Here is a 23,014-nt window from a genome sequence, read left to right as displayed (position 1 = left end):
CCGCCTGCCAACCAATCATAAAATGCACCAACCCACAGACAAACATTCTGACAGACAAACATTTAAGTTTTATATATATAGAGAAATAGGGGAACAATAGGTTGACTATTTGGCGGAAAGGTTGTATAATAATAATGAAACAAAAGATGCAAGAAAACTTAATATCTTCTTGTATAAAAATGGTTTATTGTGAACACACCACAGCTGACATGATATCGATGGTGGCAATATGTATGGACAGCAAGTGTAGGATGAGCAAAGTGCATGTTCATTGTAAGGATTGTTTATGAACAACATTTAGTGTTGTTCCACTTGGAGCAAAGATACACAATTCATTTGGTGAGCCAACTCTAGAACACCCCATGGGAGGAACATGGTGATTCTAAGTTGATACCAGTGAACTTGATTGACTGTCTGTGATGCGAAGCTCATCACAAACAAGGCGCGGCCACGGGGCTGAGGTAGGGATTGAGACAGAACGCCGACCCCAACCGCAAGGGCGCTTCTAGAGTGTAGGATGGTTGTACTAGCAGAGTCAGGATTATGTAAGATAGCATAGTTTGGATTGCAGCGATGCACAGCAAAGTAGGAGAAAGGGACCAGCAGGGTGTGGGTTAAAAATATTATTTATTAAGGTCACATGGTAACGGGGACAGACACTCTGACGCGTTTCGGACAGAAATTGTCCTTTATCAAAGAGCTGATTCGCGTCATTCCCCCTTACAGTCTTATAGAGATTTCCGGGCGTGAAGCAGAGTCGTCTAAGAGCAATGGAGCAAGTGACCCGTGGATTTCAGAGGCAGAAGCATCGTCGGTTGGAAACGGAGAAGATGGGGGTGGAGAAGATGGGCTGAAGATTTCCGGGACTGCGGCGGCAGAGTCGTCTAAGCGAATGTGAGGAAGTGGCGTGTGGGTTCGATGGGTTGGCTGCCATTTGTCTTGCGTACAGAGTACTTTACAGTATATCTTCTTGACATAATAAGGCTTACGTCTATGAAAACCCTTAGCCTTTGGGATCAGCAGAACGTTTTCTTTTTTGGCCATAGCCTGTCGCTTTAGCCTTGACTTTGAAACGGCTGCCGCCTCTCGCTTTTTCTGCTTGACAGGCACGGCAGAGGCGAGAGGGTTCCTGCGTCCGTAGAATCGGGGTTGATCCATGGAAGCAGATGGCATAATGCAGTATCTGGACAAGGGCAAGTTCAGATAAAGATCAGCGAGTGGTCGGCTATGCAAAGTGTATAACCTTTTATGCATGGTGACCAGGTACAGGTGTTGAAAGTGGGCGTACTCTAATGTGAGTCATTACTGTATAAATACACCATCCATTTTGTGGATTCACTGCACATTGAATACACATCGACTAAACATCGAATATACATTCTTGTGTTTGTATTTCTTTCTACTCGCAGCAATGCCTGTTAAAATGATTTCAAAGGAGCTCAGCATTAAATTAGCAGATACATGTTCTGATACAACAGCATTGAACTACACATGTATATGGTTTCCATTAACTGCTCACCACCACCCGTATTTACACCTCCAATACCTACCTCACAGTACACACAGAGACTGTATTCTGTTTCTCCTTTGATCACATTGTGACTATTATCTATCAATTTACACCTGCAATTTTGAGCTTTTTGGTCAAGAGACCTGAAATATAGCTGTGATTCTGTTAGTCAAGATATGTGCACATAAGGTATTACACCTTTTGATTTGGGACCAAAACATATCCACCACTCATAGCAATAGGGATTTTTAATTATGTATATGTGTTTTTAAATATCTATTTAGACTTAATAAAATTTTATTATTTTTTCCGACTTCCTCTGTGAATCTGGACTTTCCTCAGACATACAGTAATTAACTGTGAGACCACTGAAGTCCAACTATTTTATGCATATGACAAATGTGTGCTAATAATAAGGGTTCCTTTTCTCTGATCAATACTTCTTGATCACCACCGTTATTACTGTATTCAATACCCTTACAGCACCTGTCATTTAAATCTACACCATTCTAACTACTAAACGGTGACAGCGGTCTACTTCACTTATTCACTACTATAGACAAAAACAGAATCTTCCATCTCCCTCCCCCTTCTTTTTTTTCCTTCAAAATATGCTAAAGTACTTCCCATAATAAGCCATACATAATAAACCTGCTACAGAGACATTAAACTTGATGTACTTTATTTGTACTTTACCTCACAGCTCCCAAGGTCTCGCCCAAATCGTGTCTCATTCGTTTGCTGCTGGGCTCAGACACTGGAATATCATGCTTTTGCTTCAGAGTATCCTGAACTTCTGGGACAGGCAGATCATAATTTCCCAGGCTGATCTCCTCCACCAGCCGCATCGTTTCACTGTGAAAGACAAAATTAGGAAGATAAAAATAATTAAGAGTGCAGATGCACAGCCATACTGTGTGGCTTTGTGAAAAAAAAAACATGAGGGCAAAGGTGTATACAGTAGGGTACTGTACTTACTCAGTTCTGCCCTTGCGGAAAAACTTGTAAAGCTTTGCCTGGCCTGTGGCATGATACTGAACACAGAGTTGTGTCACATGTACAGTCACGTGAAAAAGAAAGTACACCCTCTTTGAATTCCATGGTTTTAAATATCATGACATAATAACAATCATCTGTTCCATAGCAGGTCTAAAAATTAGGTAAATACAACCTCAGATGAACAACAACACATGACATTTTACACCGTGTGATGATTTATTTAACAAAACTAAAGCCAAATGGAGAAGCCATGTGTGAAAAACTAAGTACACCTTATGATTCAATTGCTTGTCGAACTACCTTTAGCACCAATAACTTGAAGTAATCGTTTTCTGTATGACTTTATCAGTCTCTCACATCGTTGTGGAGGAATTTTGGCCCACTCTTCTTTACAACGTTGCTTCAGTTCATTGAGGTTTGCAGGCATTTGTTTATGCACAGCTCTCTTAAGGTCCCACCACAGCATTTCAATTGGGTTGATGTCTGGACTTTGACTGGGCCATTGCAACACCTTAATTCTTTTCTTTTTTAGCCATTCTGTTGTAGATTTGCTGGTGTGCTTAGGATCATTGTCCTGTTGCATGACCCAATTTCGGCCAAGCTTTAGCTGTCGGTCAGATGCCTCACATTTGACTCTAGAATACTTTAGTATACAGAGGAGTTCATGGTCGACTCAATGACCGCAAGGTTCACAGGTCCTGTGGCTGCAAAAACAAGCCCAAATCATCACCCCTCCACCACCGTGCTTGACAGTTGGTATGAGGTGTTTGTGCTGATCTGCTATGTTTGATTTTCACCAAACGTGGTGCTGTGCATTATGGCCAAACATCTCAAATTTGGTCTCGTCTGTCCAAAGGACATTTTTCCACAGGTCTTGTGGTTTGTTCAGATGCAACTTTCCAAACCTAAGCCGTGCTGCCATGTTCTTTATAGAGAGAATAGGCTTTCTCCTGGCATCCCTTCCAAACAAACCATACTTGTTCAGTCTTTTTCTAATAGTACTGTCATGAACTTTAACATTTCACATGCTAACTGAGGCCTGTAGCGTCTGAGATGTAAATCTTGGTTTTTTTTTTTGCAATTTCTCTGAGCATTGCACGGTCTGACCTAGGGGTGAATTTGCTCCTGGGAAGATTGGCAACTGTCTTGAATGTTTTCCACTTTTGAAAAATCTTTCTCACTGTAGAATGATGGACTTTAAAACGGTATAATATGTCATGTGTTGTTGTTTATCTGAGGTTGAATTTATCTAATTTTTAGACCTGCTAAGGAACAGATGATTGTTATTATGTCCTGATACTGTTTGTAAAACCATTGAATTCAAAGAGGGTGTACTTGCTTTTTCACATGACTGTATGTTCCTTTGCTGAAGCCACTGTTGGATGTCTCTTATTGTGGATCCCTTCATAAACATCTGCATTATTTCAATGCTAGTTTGTGTCCTAATTTTTTTGGTCATGGCTGCTATTCAGAATGTACTGAACTACTAATGAATGGGTATTCAATGTCTAGAGCATCTTCCTTCTGCTCTATTATATAGGTCAAGTTACAGGTACACTCCTACTTTTGACACCTCACAACAGTAGACAACCAATCACCAATTTATCCCACCCACTGGCATCACTCAATTACAAAAGAAATTATGGAACTACAAAAAGTGCAGTGAACAGCCACCAAATTACAAAAGGGGGTGGAAAATCTGATTTATTGGGAGAGACTAGTTTATCTAGATTTCTTTACATTAGAAAAGAAGCATCTAAGAGAGTATATGAAAACTATATACAAATATATTCAGGAACAATAAAAGGAGAGTTCAAAATATCTATTCATCCCAAGGGTAGTACAAACGACATGGGGTCAGCCTTTAAGGGGATTGGTGCAAACATTCTCCAAATATTTTTTCTATGTTCCAATGTCTTCAAATGTACTTTTGTTTATCATAGTTACCTCATTATTCAGTAAAAACAGCATCTGTGACTGTTAATAATCCACATTCTCTTTAACTGTCTAATTTAATACCTATTTACCTTATGTATTTTATCTATATTCTTTCTTCATAGATATAAGTGATTCAGTGCAATACTTTGGCCAAAATATTTTAAGCCTACACTCACGTCACAGTAACCCAATTTCAGTAGGTCCTACACTACCAATATTATACTGTCTAATGTACGTCTTCCACTGCATAGGGGGACGAGGAAACAAACATGCTGCAAACATTTGTCTCTTGTGGTATTCACATGTAATGGAACAATCTGCCGGAGACTCTCACAGCCGCCACCAGTCTAAGTTCTTTCATAACTAAAGCTGTCTCACATTTTAATCAGGTCGGTAACTGTTACATACGCCCATAATATATATTATCTCTTACTGTGCATACTATGTCTTGTATATAATGTATAACCCTGTTCACTTAATGTAACTATCTATTTGTAACCATGCATTATTTGTCATAATCACTCTGTGCCCAGGACATACTTGAAAACGAGAGGTAACTCTCAGTGTATTACTTTCTGTTAAAACATTTGATAAATAATTAAATAAAACATATACATTAGGAATTTAGGATTTGGCTACTTTAGACAAAAACAGCCCTTCCTAAAACACAGTTATTAGGAAACAAAGACATTCATTTGCTGGGAATCTTCCCTCTCCCTCCCCCCTTCATGTTTTCATCAAAATATGCTACAGTACAGAACTTCCCACAATAAGCCATACATAATAAACCTGCTACAGGTTAGGTAAACAGAGACATTAAAACTTGATGTACTTTATTTGTACTTTACCTCACAGGTCCCAAGGTCTCGCCCATATCGTGTCTCATTCGTTTAATGCTGGGCTCAGACACTGGAATATCATGCTTTTGCTTCAGAGTATCCTGAACTTCTGCGACAGGCAGATCACAATTTCCCCGGCTGATCTCCTCCACCAGCCGCATCGTTTCACTGTGAAAGACAAAATTAGGAAAATGAAATGGATTAAAAGAGTGCAGATGCTCAGGCGTACTGTGTGGCTTTGTGAAGAAAAACATTAGGGTAAAAGTGTATACAGTAGTGTACTGTACTTACTCATTTCTGCCCTCTTTGAAAAACTTGTAAAGCTTTGCCTCCCCTGTGGCATGATACCGAACACAGCGTTGTGACACATGTATGTCCCTTTGCTGCAGCCACTGTTGGATGTCCCTTATTGTGGATCCCTTCGTAAACATCTGCCTTATTTCAAAGCTAGTTTTTATCCTAATTTTTTTGGTCATGGCTGCTATTCAGAATGTACTGAACTACTAAGGAATGGGTATTCAATGTGTAGAGCATCTTCCTTCTGCTCTATTATATAGGTCAAGTTACAGGCACACTCCTACTTTTGACACCTCACAACAGTAGACAACCAATCACCAATTTATCCCGCCCACTGGGCCTCTCTCCATTACAAAAGACATTATGGAACTAGAAAAAGTGCAGTGAACAGCCACCAAATTATAAAAAGTGGGTGGAAAATCTGATTTATGGGGAGAGACTAGTTTATCTAGATTTGTTTACATTAGAAAACAAGCGTCTAAGAGGGTATATGATATCTATATACAAATATATTCAGGGACAATAAAAGGAGACTTCAAAATATCTATTCATCCCAAGGGCGGTACAAACGACATGGGGTCATCCTTTAAGGGGATTGGTGCACACATTCTCCATATGTTTTTTCTATGTTCCAATGTCTTCAAATGTACTTTTGTTTATCATAGTTGCCTCATTATTCAGTAAAAACAGCATCTGTGATTGTTGGAAGGTCTTCCAGAAATTCTATTTATAAATTAAAATTAGATCACTGATTGATATGATGACTTTACTGAAGCCTGTTAGTGCTATTGATTGTAGCAAATACTCTCTTTTGTTTTCCTTGTTAGCATTTGCCAATACATTGACCAAGAAAAGCAAACATTTTACATTTGAGTGTATCAATCATTATTATAAGTAAATAATACTTTAATATAAGGTAATGTAAACCGTATATGTAACTTGTTAAAACAATACAATGCAATATCTATTTATTTTAAAGTAACTACAGGATAATCAAATAAAACCCTTCTAAGTTCATTCTGAATCTATTTAAATTATCTAGAATAGGGGGAGGGAGGGAGGTGGGTTGGAGAGGAGGGAAGGGAAAAACTCTCGCTTCCGCCTAATGAACAAATGAAGATAATACACAAATGTGCAAAAGGGATAAAGGATAAATGGTGAAAACTAAAGAAACAAACCCTATTACAAGCACTTAGTATGTTGCGGATGATATGATTACATATTTTAAATAAATTTTAACGATATTAAAGTAAAATATATACATAACAAAGTGAGTAAATCACTATGGTGACCAAACACATACAACAAGACAAACACTGTGTACAGAAATATCAAAAACTGAGAACCAAGGTGTAACTAAATAATGAGTGCAGATACTCAAAGTAGGGTTTGCTTTCTTTAGTTTTCACTCTAAATTTTAATTATGAAAGAAAATAAAAGAATATAAAAGTTTTGTTTATTGTTAGAAACATGTTAGTGATTTTTATCACTTTAAATTTAAAAGCTGTGTTTAAAGCAGCATGCATTGGCTTAAGGATTGTTCATGTAATGTGAGCATGAGACAACAGGTGGCACTGTGTTCTCATTTGCATGTCATTTCCCAGAATCCCTTGCTGCAGTGGAAGTGCTGTGTGATAATGGTGAAAGGCGGGGTTGCAGACCTGCCTAAGACATGCAAATGAGCATACAGTAATATTTGATATATATATATATATATATATATATATATATATATATATATATATATATATATATAGTATACACAAAGAAGCGAATACCGCATCACTACCAATAAGTGAAGCAAAGTCTAAACCTACCTAAGTCAGAAAAATATATCTGAAATAGTTATAACAAAAATGTAAGCTGTAGGTGGTGCTAGAGGAAGGAGATAGATATGAAAACACAAAAAGAAAACCTCTAAAGTAGCACTCAGACAGATGTTTGCAAAGAATAAAAGGGGTACTTTAATTAAATTAGAAAAAAATAACAGACATACAAACAACTAACTGGAGAGCCTGCCTGACTAATGAATAATGAAAAAACCAATGGACAAAGAAAAACAGAAAAACATAGAATGCAACATATAATAATGGACCCAAAAAGATATAATGCCCTTAAGAACCTAGCTTACTGTGGGAACAAAAGTTCCCACAATAAGGCAATATAGACCGGCCGGTCACCACATGTATAAGAAACTATAGAGCATCACAGGTCTACATATATAAGCATGATAAAATTCTTACAGAAAATAACATAAGTGTTATACTGATAGCAGTAAAGAATATCACTAGCAAGGTGTAAACCTATTGCAACTCAGGTAATGCTAGGGCAAAGGAGACATACAGGTATGTATATTTAGTGACCCAAATACATATATTAAAGCAGATGGGAAACAAAAACAGGGAGGGATATAATAACCCAAGATACTCAGCTCCTTGATGTAAAGATACTGCATACAAAGATCAGCACAGCACAGTCCACTGGAAAAGTCCAAAAATATAGGACTTAGTTGGTTGTCCAAAATAGGGCAGAGGCAGGCAGGATCAACAGCAGCAAAAATTAAATTAAAATTAACGAGTGAGGAAGGCTTAGTTGCCGAAACGCGTTAGTGGGCTAATTTTAATTTTTGCTGCTGTTGATCCTGCCTGCCTCTGCCCTATTTTGGACAACCAACTAAGTCCTATATTTTTGGACTTTTCCAGTGGACTGTGCTGTGCTGATCTTTGTATGCAGTATCTTTACATCAAGGAGCTGAGTATCTTGGGTTATTATATCCCTCCCTGTTTTTGTTTCCCATCTGCTTTAATATATGTATTTGGGTCACTAAATATACATACCTGTATGTCTCCTTTGCCCTAGCATTACCTGAGTTGCAATAGGTTTACACCTTGCTAGTGATATTCTTTACTGCTATCAGTATAGCACTCATGTTATTTTCTGTAAGAATTTTTTTTATATGCATATATATGTAGACCTGTGATGCTCTATAGTTTCTTATACATGTGGTGACCGGCCGGTCTATATTGCCTTATTGTGGGAACTTTTGTTCCCACAGTAAGCTAGTTTCTTAAGGGCATTATTTCTTTTTGGGTCCATTATTATATGTTGCATTCTATGTTTTTCTGTTTTTCTTTGTCCATTGGTTTTTTCATTATTCATTAGTCAGGCAGGCTCTCCAGTTAGTTGTTTGTATGTCTGTTATTTTTTTCTAATTTAATTAAAGTACCCCTTTTATTCTTTGCAAACATCTGTCTGAGTGCTACTTTAGAGGTTTTCTTTTTGTGTTTTCATATATATATATATATATATATATATATATATATATATATATATATATAAATATATATATATATATATATATATATATATATATATATATATATATATAAATTTACACATACAGTCTTTGCAAGCACAAACCCACAATTTGTATACTGTATATATTTGTGTCATTTGGAGAGCTACTAGGTTTGTGACCAAAATTTATACAACAAGAGACAAAAAGGCCCCAATGCAACATCCAATATGACAAATAATTTAGTACATTCATATGTTTTTTTATCTATATTATTTTTTCATAGATATAAGTAATTCAGTGCAATACTTTGGCCAAAATATTTTAAGCATACACTCACGTCACAGTAACCCCCTTTCAGTAGGTCCTACACTACCAATATTATACTGTCTAATGTACGTCTTCCACTACATAGGGGGACGAGGAAACAAACATGCTGCAAACATTTGTCTCTTGTGGTATTCACATGTAATGGAACAATCTGCCGGAGACTCTCACAGCCGCCACCAGTCTAAGTTCTTTCATAACTAAAGCTGTCACATATTTTAATCAGGTCGGTAACTGTTACATACGCCTATAGCATATATTATCTCTAACTGTGCATGCAATGTCTTGAATATAATGTATAACCCTGTTCACTTAATGTAACTATCTATTTGTAACCATGCATTATTTCTCATAATCACTGTGCCCAGGACATACTTGAAAACGAGAGGTAACTCAATGTATTACTTTCTGTTAAAACATTTGCTAAATAATGAAATAAAACATATACATTAGGAATTTAGGATTTGGCTACTTTAGACAAAAACAGCCCTTCCTAAAACAGTTATTAGGAAACAAAGACATTCATTTGCTGGGAATCTTCCCTCTCCCTCCCCCCTTCATGTGTTCCTCAAAATATGCTGCAGTACAGAACTTCCCATAATAAGCCATACATAATAAACCTGCTACAGGTTAGGTAAACAGAGACATTAAAACTTGATGTACTTTATTTGTACTTTACCTCACAGGTCCCAAGGTCTCGCCCAAATCGTGTCTCATTCGTTTGCTGCTGGGCTCAGACACTGGAATATCATGCTTTTGCTTCAGAGTATCCTGAACTTCTGCAATAGGCCGATCATAATTTCCCTGGCTGATCTCCTCCACCAGCCGCATCGTTTCACTGTGAAAGACAAAATTAGGAAAATTAAATGGATTAAAAGAGTGCAGATGCTCAGGCGTACTGTGTGGCTTTGTGAAGAAAAACATTAGGGTAAAAGTGTATACAGTAGTGTACTGTACTTACTCATTTCTGCCCTCTTTGAAAAACTTGTAAAGCTTTGCCTCCCCTGTGGCATGATACCGAACACTGCTTTGTGTCACATGTATGCCCCTTTGCTGTAGCCACTGTTGGATGTCCCTTATTGTGGATCCCTTCGTAAACATCTGCCTTATTTCAAAGCTAGTTTTTATCCTAATTTTCTTGGTCATGGCTGCTATTCAGAATGTACTGAACTACTAATGAATGTGTATTCAATGTGTAGAGCATCTTCCTTCTGCTCTATTATATAGGTCAAGTTACAGGTACACTCCTACTTTTGACACCTCACAACAGTAGACAACCAATCACCAATTTATCCCGCCCACTGGGCATCTCTCCATTACAAAAGACATTATGGAACTAGAAAAAGTGCAGGGAACAGCCACCAAATTACAAAAAGTGGGTGGAAAATCTGATTTATGGGGAGAGACTAGTTTATCTAGATTTGTTTACATTAGAAAACAAGCGTCTAAGAGGGTATATGATATCTATATACAAATATATTCAGGGACAATAAAAGGAGACTTCAAAATATCTATTCATCCCAAGGGCGGTACAAACGACATGGGGTCATCCTTTAAGGGGATTAGTGCACACATTCTCCAAATGTTTTTTCTATGTTCCAATGTCTTCAAATGTACCTTTGTTTATCATAGTTGCCTTGTTATTCAGTAAAAACAGCATCTGTGACTATTGGAAGGTCTTCCAGAAAATCTATTTATAAATTAAAATTAGATCACTGGTTGATATGATGACTTTACTGAAGCCTGTTAGTGCTATTGATTGTAGCAAATACTCTCTTTTGTTTTCCTTGTTGGCATTTGCCAATACATTGACCAAGAAAAGCAAACATTTTACATTTGAGTGTTTCAATCATTATTATAAGTAAATAATACTTTAATATAAGGTAATGTAAACCGTATATGTAACTTGTTACAACAATACAATGCAATATCTATTTATTTTAAAGTAACTACAGGATAATTAAATAAAACCCTTCTAAGTTCATTCTGAATCTATTTAAATTATCTAGAATAGGGGGAGGGGGAGGGAGGGGGGGTGGAGAGGAGGGAAGGGAAAAACTCTCGCTTCCGCCTAATGAACAAATGAAAATAATACACAAATGTGCAAAAGGGATAAAGGATAAATGGTGAAAACTAAAGAAACAAACCCTGTTACAAGCTCTCAGTATGTTGCGGATGATATGATTACATATTTAAAATAAATTTTAACGATATTAAAGTAAAATATATACATAACAAAGTGAGTAAATCACTATGGTGACCAAACACATACAACAAGGCAAACACTGTGTACAGAAATATCAAAAACTGAGACCCAAGTTGTAACTAAATAATGAGTGCAGATACTCAAAGTAGGGTTTGCTTCCTTTAGTTTTCACTCTAAATTTTAATTATGAAAGAAAATAAAAGAATATAAAAGTTTTGTTTATTGTTAGAAACATGTTAGTGATTTTTATCACTTTAAATTTAAAAGCTGTGTTTAAAGCAGCATGCATTGGCTTAAGGATTGTTCATGTAATGTGAGCTTGAGACAACAGGTGGCACTGTGTTCTCATTTGCATGTCATTTCCCAGAATCCCTTGCTGCAGTGGAAGTGCTGTGTGATAATGGTGAAAGGCGGGGTTGCAGACCTGCCTAAGACATGCAAATGAGCATACAGTAAATATTTAAAATATATATCACGGCCCTGAGGAAGGTCTCTCTGTTGGACCGAAACGTTGGCTTACGTGTATTTCATGTTGTGAATATAGATTTTTGGATTAACCCCGTGCGGTGTGCTGTCTCTTTACTGGTCTTTGGATTGGTTCGTATCATACTTATTTTCTATGGGACTAGCATCTGCTATTATAACCTTTTCTACTGCAGTGTGCTGACTGACCTTCATATGTGTATATATATATATATATATATATATATATATATATATATATATATAAAAATTTACACATACAGTCTTTGCAAGCACAAACCCACAATTTGTATACTGTATATATTTGTGTCATTTGGAGAGCTACTAGGTTTGTGACCAAAATTTATACAACAAGAGACAAAAAGGCCCCAATGCAACATCCAATATGACAAATAATTTAGTACATTCATATGTTTTTTTATCTATATTCTTTCTTCATAGATATGTCATTTAGTGCAATACTTTGGCCAAAATATTTTAAGCCTACACTCACGTCACAGTAACCCCATTTCAGTAGGTCCTACACTACCAATATTATACTGTCTAATGTACGTCTTCCACTGCATAGGGGGACGATGAAACAAACATGCTGCAAACATTTGTCTCTTGTGGTATTCACATGTAATGGAACAATCTGCCGGAGACTCTCACAGCCGCCACCAGTCTACGTTCTTTCATAACTAAAGCTGTCACATATTTTTATCAGGTCGGTAACTGTTACATACGCCCATAATATATATTATCTCTAACTGTGCATGCAATGTCTTGAATATAATGTATAACCCTGTTCACTTAATGTAACTATCTATTTGTAACCATGCATTGTCTCATAATCACTGTGCCCAGGACATACTTGAAAACGAGAGGTAACTCAATGTATTACTTTCTGTTAAAACATTTGCTAAATAATGAAATAAAACATATACATTAGGAATTTAGGATTTGGCTACTTTAGACAAAAACAGCCCTTCCTAAAACACAGTTATTAGGAAACAAAGACATTCATTTGATGGGAATCTTCCCTCTCCCTCCCCCCTTCATGTGTTCCTCAAAATATGCTGCAGTACAGTACTTCCCATAATAAGCCATACATAATAAACCTGCTACAGGTTAGGTAAACAGAGACATTAAAACTTGATGTACTTTATTTGTACTTTACCTCACAGGTCCCAAGGTCTCGCCCAAATCGTGTCTCATTCGTTTGCTGCTGGGCTCAGACACTGGAATATCATGCTTTTGCTTCAGAGTATCCTGAACTTCTGCAATAGGCCGATCATAATTTCCCCGGCTGATCTCCTCCACCAGCCGCATCGTTTCACTGTGAAAGACAAAATTAGGAAAATGAAATGGATTAAAAGAGTGCAGATGCTCAGGCGTACTGTGTGGCTTTGTGAAGAAAAACATTAGGGTAAAAGTGTATACAGCAGGGTACTGTACTTACTCATTTCTGCCCTCTTTGAAAAACTTGTAAAGCTTTGCCTCCCCTGTGGCATGATACCGAACACAGCGTTGTGTCACATGTATGTCCCTTTGCTGTAGCCACTGTTGGATGTCCCTTATTGTGGATCCCTTTGTAAACATCTGCCTTATTTCAAAGCTAGTTTTTATCCTAATTTTCTTGGTCATGGCTGCTATTCAGAATGTACTGAACTACTAATGAATGGGTATTCAATGTGTAGAGCATCTTCCTTCTGCTCTATTATATAGGTCAAGTCACAGGTACACTCCTACTTTTGACACCTCACAACAGTAGACAACCAATCACCAATTTATCCCACCCACTGGGCATCTCTCCATTACAAAAGACGTTATGGAACTAGAAAAAGTGCAGTGAACAGTCACCAAATAACAAAAAGTGGGTGGAAAATCTGATTTATGGGGAGAGACTAGTTTATCTAGATTTGTTTACATTAGAAAACAAGCGTCTAAGAGGGTATATGATATCTATATACAAATATATTCAGGGACAATAAAAGGAGACTTCAAAATATCTATTCATCCCAAGGGCGGTACAAACGACATGGGGTCATCCTTTAAGGGGATTAGTGCACACATTCTCCAAATGTTTTTTCTATGTTCCAATGTCTTCAAATGTACCTTTGTTTATCATAGTTGCCTCATTATTCAGTAAAAACAGCATCTGTGACTATTGGAAGGTCTTCCAGAAAATCTATTTATAAATTAAAATTAGATCACTGGTTGATATGATGACTTTACTGAAGCCTGTTAGTGCTATTGATTGTAGCAAATACTCTCTTTTGTTTTCCTTGTTGTCATTTGCCAATATAGTGACCAAGAAAAGCAAACATTTTACATTTGAGTGTATCAATCATTATTATAAGTAAATAATACTTTAATATAAGATAATGTAAACCGTATATGTAACTTCTTAAAACAATACAATGCAATATTTATTTATTTTAAAGTAACTACAGGATAATCATATAAAACACTTCTAAGTTCACTCTGAATCTATTTAAATGATCAAAGATACAATAAAGGAATATAAAAGTGTTGTTTCTTTGTTAGAAATATGTTAATGTATATATTTATATGCCCCAGATCTTAGTTTTTTTTGTTCAAATAAAATCCCATCTCATTGTACTAGATTGAAAGTAAATGCCTCAGATCTTAGTTGCATGTTCAATAGAAATTCACCCTTTGTTAGAGTGTGAAAGGAGCCAAAGGCTATTCATGAGCATCAACAATTAACAATTAACAGTGGTTATCACGGCTTAATGAATTGTCACCTTACAGTTTAAGAGGTGCAAATAAACCTGTCATCAACGTAAAGTTGTCATTATTAAGAAAGTCAATTGTTGGTTTAATAACTCATTATTATCAGTGAAACCTGCAGTTCTTTGCTTTGTAATAAAGGAGTCAACAAACATTTTTACAGGTTTAGCATAACTATAAAGATATGGTTATTTGAAATATATATTTTCCATGTGTTGAGTGGCAAGTTTTAACTACTTGCCATAATGACATTATTATAGCCTCATGTTTCAAATGTTGTATATAATAATTACTAAGCTCTATCTGAAAATCCAAATGTATGATCTTGATAGCGGCCCCTTGTAAGTTATATTACAGCTGATTTTAGATTTCATCAAAGAGCGATCTTCCTAATTCTATAATGAAAACTAAATGTGTGATGGAATTGATTTGAGTAAATGCAATGATTGGGCATGTCAATATAGCAAATATTACACATGTATCAGTAACTACAATAATGTTACAATATATTGATCTCTGAAACATGAAATAATAGTTTGTTAAAATAACACAAAGAAATAAACAACATATGGTTATCTAAAATATATAGTTGCTCCATGTGTTGAGTGTCAAGTTATAATTTCTTGCCATAATTACATTATTATAGTATCAACCTTCAAATTATGTATACAGTAAGTAAAATGCTGTGTTTGAAGACTCATTTATGATCCATACATTTGTTTTTTTTAATTAAGACTGTGATATCTAAATAGAGATGAATGTGTCATAAAATATTTCCATGACACCTATGTAAGAACATGCCTTCCTAGACAGACAGACGGACAACAGCCAGCCAGCCAGATAGACAGATAGACAGATAGACAGATAGACAGATAGACAGATAGACAGATAGATTATAAGTTAAATGCACATATACAAGAGAAACAATTGATCTTCATAAGTATGAATAACTTTTCCTGACTGACACAGCAAATTTTCTTTATTTTAATATACATTTATATTCTGTTTTAATGTTTAACATTTTGGCAACATTTTTTTGACAACTGATTATTTTGAATATTTAGCTTGACATGTAAAATTAATACATTTGTTACAGTCAATCCATTAGCCACCTCCTTTCATAATTCAGAGTCCTGTTTGTACAAATCTAATTTAATCATTATTATACTTTGATAACTTAATAACAATGAACAAGAAAAGCAACATTTTTTTAATCAATTATTATTATTATTATTATTACTAATATAAGTAAATGCTACTTTATTATAAGGTGATGTAAAATTTATGATATGTAATTTGTAAAAATATTACAATGCAAAAATGTATTTATTTTACACTAACTACAGGATAGTCAAATAAAACACTTCTAAGTACATTCGGAATCTATTTAAATTATGAAAGGTAAAAAACAGGAATATAAAAGTGCTGTTAATTTGTTATAAATGTATTAATAAATAGTTAATTATCTGTAATTTAATAAACTATAAGTGTTAATTTTAAATACAAATCTCACTGCACTAGATTGGAGGATCCCTAGATCTTGGTTGCATGTTCAGTATAAATCCCCTCTTTGTTAATGTGTGGAAGGAGACATTAGTGGTTCATTCTATGTATAAATGATTGTTATCTCCTTAATAACAAAGCAACGGGTTGCAGGTTTCCCTGATATTAAAGAGTTATAAAACAAAAATGTGACTTTTCTTAATAGTGACTACTTTTGTTGATGTAAGGAGTATTTGCACCTCTTACACTCTAAGGTGACAATTCATTAAGCCGTGATAAGCTCTGGTAAGTGTTGAAGTTCATACAACTGCAAAGCCATAAACAACCAACAAAGACTATTGGGAAGCGCAGAATAACCGCTGTCTCCTTTCACACTATAACAAAGGGGAAATGCTATTGAACATGCAACCAAATTCTTGGGCAAACCTTCAATCTAATACAATGAGATGTGATTTTATTAAAATAAACACAACATTTTCATTAATTACAGATTAATTTATATAGTTATAACAAATTAACAGCACTTGTATATTCTTGTTTTTTACTTTCATAATTTAAATAGATTCAGAATGTACTTAGAAGTGTTTTATTTGACTATTCTGTAGTCAGTTTAAAATAATAGATATTGCATTGTAATGTTTTGACAAATTCCATATCATACGGTTTGCATCAGTTTATAGTAAAGTATCATTTACTTATAATAAAAATTGATACACTCAAATTAAAAATGTTTGTATTTCTTTTCACTGTATTAGCAATAAATGACACGGCGTGTGCCCAGTAACCAAACTGTCACAGGGGGAACCCCCACCACCTCCCCCCCCTTCCCACCACCTCCCCCCCATCCCACCACCTCCCCCCCTTCCCACCACCCCCCCCTTCCCACCACCTCCCCCCACCCCCCCTTCACACAACCTCCCACCCTTCCCACCACCTCCCCCCTTCCCCCCCTTCCCCCACCACCTCCCCCCCCCCATCCCATCATCTCCCCCCCCTTCCCACCACTCCCCCCCCCCTTCCCACCACCTCCCCCCACCCCCCACCTCCCCCCATTCCCGACCCCTCCCCACCACATCCCCCCCTTCCCACCACCTCCCCCCCACCCCCCTTCCCACCACCTCCCCCCCCTTCCCACCACCTGCCCCCCCCCCATCCCCACCACCTCCCCCCCACCCCCCCCACCTCCCCCCATTCCCCCCCCCCTCCCCACCACCTTCCCCCCTTCCCACCACCCCCCCTTCCCACAACCTCCCCCCCTTCCCACCGACCTCCCCCCTTTCCCCCCCCTCCCCACCACCTCCCCCCACCCCCCCCCCTTCCCACCACCTCCCCCCCCTTCCCACCACCTTCCCCCCCCCTTCCCACCACCTCCCCCCCCTTCCCTCCACCTCCCCCTTCATCCCCACCACCTCTCCCCCTTCCCCCCCTCCCCACCACCTCCCCCCCTTCCCCCCTCCCCACTTCCCACCACCTCCCACCCCTTCCCCCCTCCCCACCACCTCCCCCCCGCTTCCCCCCTCCCCCCCCTTCCACCACCTCCCCCCCTTCCCCACCAACTCCCCCCCCCCTTCCCACCACCTCCCCACCTTCCCACCACCTCCCCCCCTTCCACCACCTCCCCCTCCTCCCCACCACCTCCCCCCCCCTTCCCCCCCTCCTCCCCCCTTCCCACCCCCCCTTCACCCTCCTCCCATTCCCCCCCTTCACCCTCCTCCCCCCCCTTCCCCCCTCGTCCCCACCACCACCCCCCTTCTCCCCCCCTTCCTCCCTCCTCCCCCCTCTCCTCCCCCCCTTCCCCCCACCTCCCCCCTTCCCCCTCCTCCCCCCTTCCCCCCTCCTCCCCCCCCACAGGCAACAGAGAGGCAACAGAGAGACAGACAGACAAGAGAGAGACAGACAGACAACAGAGAGACAGACAGACAACAGAGAGAGAGAGAGACAGACAGACAACAGAGAGACAGACAGACAACAGAGAGACAGACAGACAACAGAGAGACAGACAGACAACAGAAAGACAGACAGACAACAGAGAGACAGACAGACAACAGAGAGACAGACAGACAGAGAGATAGACAGACAGACAACAGAGAGACAGACAGACAACAGAGAGACAGACAGAAAACAGAGAGACATACAGAGAGACAGACAGACACAGACAACAGAGAGACAGACAGACAACAGAGAAACAGACAGACAACTAAGAGACAGACAGACAACTAAGAGACAGACAGACAGACAGACAACAGAGAGACAGACAGACAACAGAGAGACAGACAGACAGACAACAGAGAGACAGACAGACAAACAACAAAGAGACAGACAGACAACAGAGAGACAGACAGACATAGCAACTCCAGAGAGACAGACAGAGAGACAGATAACAGAGAGACAGACAGACAACAGAGAGACAGACAGACAACTAAGAGACAGACAACAGAGAGACAGACAGGCAGACAACAGAGAGACAGACAGACAACAGAGAGACAGACAGACAACAGAGAGACAGACAGACAGACAGACAACAGAGAGACAGACAGACAAACAACAAAGAGACAGACAGACAACAGAGAGACAGACAGACATAGCAACTCCAGAGAGACAGACAGAGAGACAGATAACAGAGAGACAGACAGACAACAGAGAGACAGACAACAGAGAGACAGACAGACAACAGAGAGACAGACAGACAGCAAAGAGAAAGAGACAGACAAACAGACAGACAAACAGACAGACAGGACATACAGACAGATAGACAGATAGTAGACAGATAGATAGACAGATAGACAGATAGACAGATAGACAGATAGACAGATAGACAGATAGACAGATAGATAGATAGATAGATAGATAGATAGATAGATAGATAGATAGATAGATAGATAGATAGATAAATAGATAGATAGATTATAAATTAAATGCACAGATACAGAGAAACAATTGATCTTCATAAGTATGAATAACTTTTCCTGACTGACACAGCAAATTTTCTTTATTTTAATATATATTTATGTTCTGTTTGAATGTTTAACATTTTTGCAACATTTTTTGACAACTGATTATTTTGAATATTTAGCTTGACATGTAAAATCAATACATTTGTTACAGTCAATTCCATTAGCCACCTCCTTTTCATTATTAAGTCCTGTTTGTACAAATCTAATTTAATAATTATTATACTTTGATAACGTAATAACAGTGAACAAGAAAAGCAACATTTTTTAATTTGACTATCAATTATTATTTTTATTATTATTATTATTATTATTATTACTAATACAAGTAAATGCTTCTTTATTATAAGGTGATGTAAACTTTATGATATGTAATTTGTAAAAACATTACAATGCAAAATGTATTTATTTTACACTAACTACAGGATAGTCAAATAAAACACTTCTAAGTACAATTGGAATCTATTTAAATTATGAAAGGTAAAAAAACAGGAATATAAAAGTGCTGTTAATTTGTTATAAATGTATTAATGAGTAGTTAGTTATCTGTAATTTAATAAACTATAAGGGCCTTATGCAGAGAGCATAGTTATTTCGAAATTCGCCATTTTTTGTACAATTTCGCGCAGAAACCGCAGAAAAATGACGAGTTCCAAAAAACGCGCATTTTGTTTTTTCAATTGCTAAAATTCGCCTCGCGGCTGGTGAGAACCTCCATCTCGCCATTTTTAAAACTCTCCGAATGCAGAGAGGTGCGAACGGCAAGTAGCGGCTGTTCGCGCCAAAAAATGGCGCGATTCTCGCATTTTTGCCGCGCCAGGAAAAGATGGCAAGATGGCGCTCGCCGCCTATAGTAAAGGGGAAAAAAAGGCGCGAATTTGTTTTTACACGTTTCTGAAGCGCGCATCTCGCCAATTTAAACTCGCCACACGCATCCATGTTAAACATAGCAGAATTCGCACTATTCTGCATATGGAGAATAAAACTCTCCAAAAAGCTACTTTTTATGAAATTCGCCATTTTAAAATTCTATGCTCTCTGCATGAGGCCCTAAGTGTTATTTTAAATAAAAATCTCATTGCACTAGATTGGAGGATCCCTAGATCTTGGTTGCATGTTCAGTATAAATCCCCCCTTTGTTAATGTGTGGAAGGAGACATAAGTGGTTTATTCTATGCATAAATGATTGTTATCTCCTTAATAACAAAGCAATGGGTTGCAGGTTTCCTGATATTAGAGAGTTATTAAACAAAAATGTGACTTTACTTAATAGTGGCTACTTTTGTTGATGTAAGGATTATTTGCACCTCTTACACTCTAAAGTGACAATTCATTAAGCCCTGATAAGCTCTGTAAGTGTTGAAGTTCATACAAGTGCAAAGCCATAAACAATCAAAAAACACTATTGGGAAGCGCAGAATAACCACTGTCTCCTTTCACACTATAACAAAGGGGAAATGCTATTGAACATGCAACCAAATTCTTGGGCATCCCTTCAGTCTATACAATGAGATGTGATTTTCTTTAAAATAAACAAACCATTTTCATTAAATTACAGATTAATTTATACATTTATAACAAATTAACAGCACGTTTATATTCTTGTTTTAACTTTTCATACTTAAATAGAGTCCGAATGTACTTAGAAGTGTTTTTTGACTATTCTGTAGTCAGTTTTAAATAAATAGATATTGCATTGTATGTAATGTTTTGACAAATTCCATATAATACGGTTTGCATCAGTTTATATTGAAGTAAAATTTACATATAATAAAAATTGATACACTCGAATTAAAAATGTTTGCTTTAGCAAATGTCAAAAACAGAGTACTTGCTACAATCAATAGCACTAACAGGCTTCAGTAAAGTCATCTTATCAATCAGTGATCTCATTTAAATGTATAAGTAGAATATCTGGAACACCTTCCTCTACTGATTACACACATAGGTAGAAAATAGGGGTAACTACCCCCCGGTGATGCTCTCACCAAACAAGGAAGTCCATAAATAAAGAAAAACATATGTCCATAAATCGGTGTGCACTGCAGATAAATAATGCGTGGATTGTGGAGTACAGTGGGTAAGCCGATGGTGTGTGTGTGCCTGAATACCCCCACCTCACCTGTATGCTGCCGTAGGAGAAGTCTCGCCACGCCGATGGAAAACACTTGTCCCCACCGCAAGCTGTTGAATGGGGTAAGTAAACATCCTCAGCCGAGAATGTGGTAACCCGGTGAATGGGGACTGGCTGCTGGAAATGGAGATCCGTATACAGGGTCTCCCGCCGTCTCCCCGGGTACCGGATCGATGTTCTCCGAGTTGCCGGGTCGTGGCTGTCGGTGGGGTTAGTGATGGCTGCTGGCAGTGAAGACCGGACAGGACACTCCACTCCCACGTAGGATGTCCCGTCCGCGGTGTTGATTCCCGGAACAGGTGAGGGGAATGGTGATCGGCTACACACTGGCAAGAACCCCGGATCTCCGCAGCTAAGAGAGGAAATCCTCTTGATGTGAACAGCTGCTCCGTGATGCAGAAACCGGCGTGCTACAATACTTGGGTGAAAAATCAGGAACAGGGAGGAAAAAGTAGAGCACTGCTAATAACAAATGAAAAAAGGGCCAGTAGCAAAATAAATAAATAATTATTTTGCTACTGGCCCTTTTTCATTTTTTATTAGCAGTGCTCTACTTTTTTCCTCCCTGTTCCTGATTACACACATGAAAACTTAATTCAAGGTTTAAAGCTGAATAGTTATTAAATTAGACCAGTGGGTTACCTTTTCTTTGGTTAAGAAACCCCAGAATTTGATTTTGAAAATCTGGGGAACCCCAGCTCTGCCCCCTCCCCACTCCGTCTCACCCCTCCCCTTCCTCACCCCATTTCTCACCCCCATCTCTTGTGTCTCTGCCCCTGACACTCTCCCCCTTTCGCTCCCTATCCCCCACACTCTCTCCCTTTCACTTTCTCTTATACACACACACACTCCCTCTCCTACCTCTCTCTTCTATACACAAACACACACACATACATTCTCCCTTACACATACTTACTCTGACACATACACACAGACACACACTTACTCTGACACATACACACAGACACACACTTACTCTGACACATACACACAGACCCAAACTTGCTCTGACACATACACACTGACCAGTGTATTACTGCTGGGATGCGCTATGTACATGAGTAGTGCTATATAAATAAACATATCCATACATACATACACACTGACACATACACACAGACACACACTTACTCTGACACATACACACAGACACACACTTACTCTGACACATACACACAGACACACACCTGCTTGACACATACACACTGACCAGTGTATTACTGCTGGGATGCGCTATGTACATGAATAGTGCTATATAAATAAAGATATCCATACATACATACACACTGACACATACACACAGACACACACTGACACTGACACCTCTCTCTCACTTTGACTGCAGCCGGCACACGCGAGCTGTTGCTTGATACTTCCTCTTCCTTCTGTCAGACAAAAGTTGACGCGACTTCCAGTTCTGGCAGGGAGAGGAAGCATGGCTGTGACCAGGCGGCTGCTGCTGCTGAGCGTGGGAGCCGCCAGGTCACTGCTATGTGGGGTTACCGCTGGGTCTGGGGCAGCTGGGAGAGTTGTCCCAGCGCTACCTCCCCGGCGGCCTCGGAAACCCGGTTGAAAATCACTGAATTAGACAGTTGAAGAGAATGTGGATTATTAACAGTTACAGTTCATGTTAAATAACGAGGCAACTATGATAAACAAAAATAATTGTGAAGACATTGTAACATAAAAAAAACATTTGGAGAATACAGGCATCAATCCCGCCACCTCTCACATGCTAAGCGAGCACTTTACACTTTGTGCTAATTCTACGTGTTTTTTGTGGTTGGCAGTGGCGG

At 38.4% G+C, this 23,014-nt stretch overlaps 1 protein-coding gene across 1 annotated transcript in view; it reads right to left on the bottom strand.

The window, feature by feature from the left end:
- Window positions 1-245: 245 nt before the first annotated feature.
- Window positions 246-23,014, bottom strand: part of LOC142465264 (uncharacterized) — an 84,487-nt gene continuing 61,718 nt past the window's right edge. Inside the window, exons 4-8 of the mRNA XM_075569276.1 lie at window positions 13,054-13,212; window positions 9,885-10,043; window positions 5,296-5,454; window positions 2,207-2,365; window positions 246-1,183 (exon numbers count right to left, since the gene is read on the bottom strand). Coding sequence (XP_075425391.1) covers window positions 721-1,183; window positions 2,207-2,365; window positions 5,296-5,454; window positions 9,885-10,043; window positions 13,054-13,212 — 1,099 coding nt within the window. The 3' untranslated portion in view covers window positions 246-720. The remainder of the gene's footprint in view (window positions 1,184-2,206; window positions 2,366-5,295; window positions 5,455-9,884; window positions 10,044-13,053; window positions 13,213-23,014) is intronic.

The sequence above is a fragment of the Ascaphus truei genome, chromosome 13 (genome assembly GCF_040206685.1).
Source record: "Ascaphus truei isolate aAscTru1 chromosome 13, aAscTru1.hap1, whole genome shotgun sequence".
Taxonomy (NCBI): domain Eukaryota; kingdom Metazoa; phylum Chordata; class Amphibia; order Anura; family Ascaphidae; genus Ascaphus; species Ascaphus truei.
This window is presented reverse-complemented; position numbering and strand designations above follow the sequence as displayed.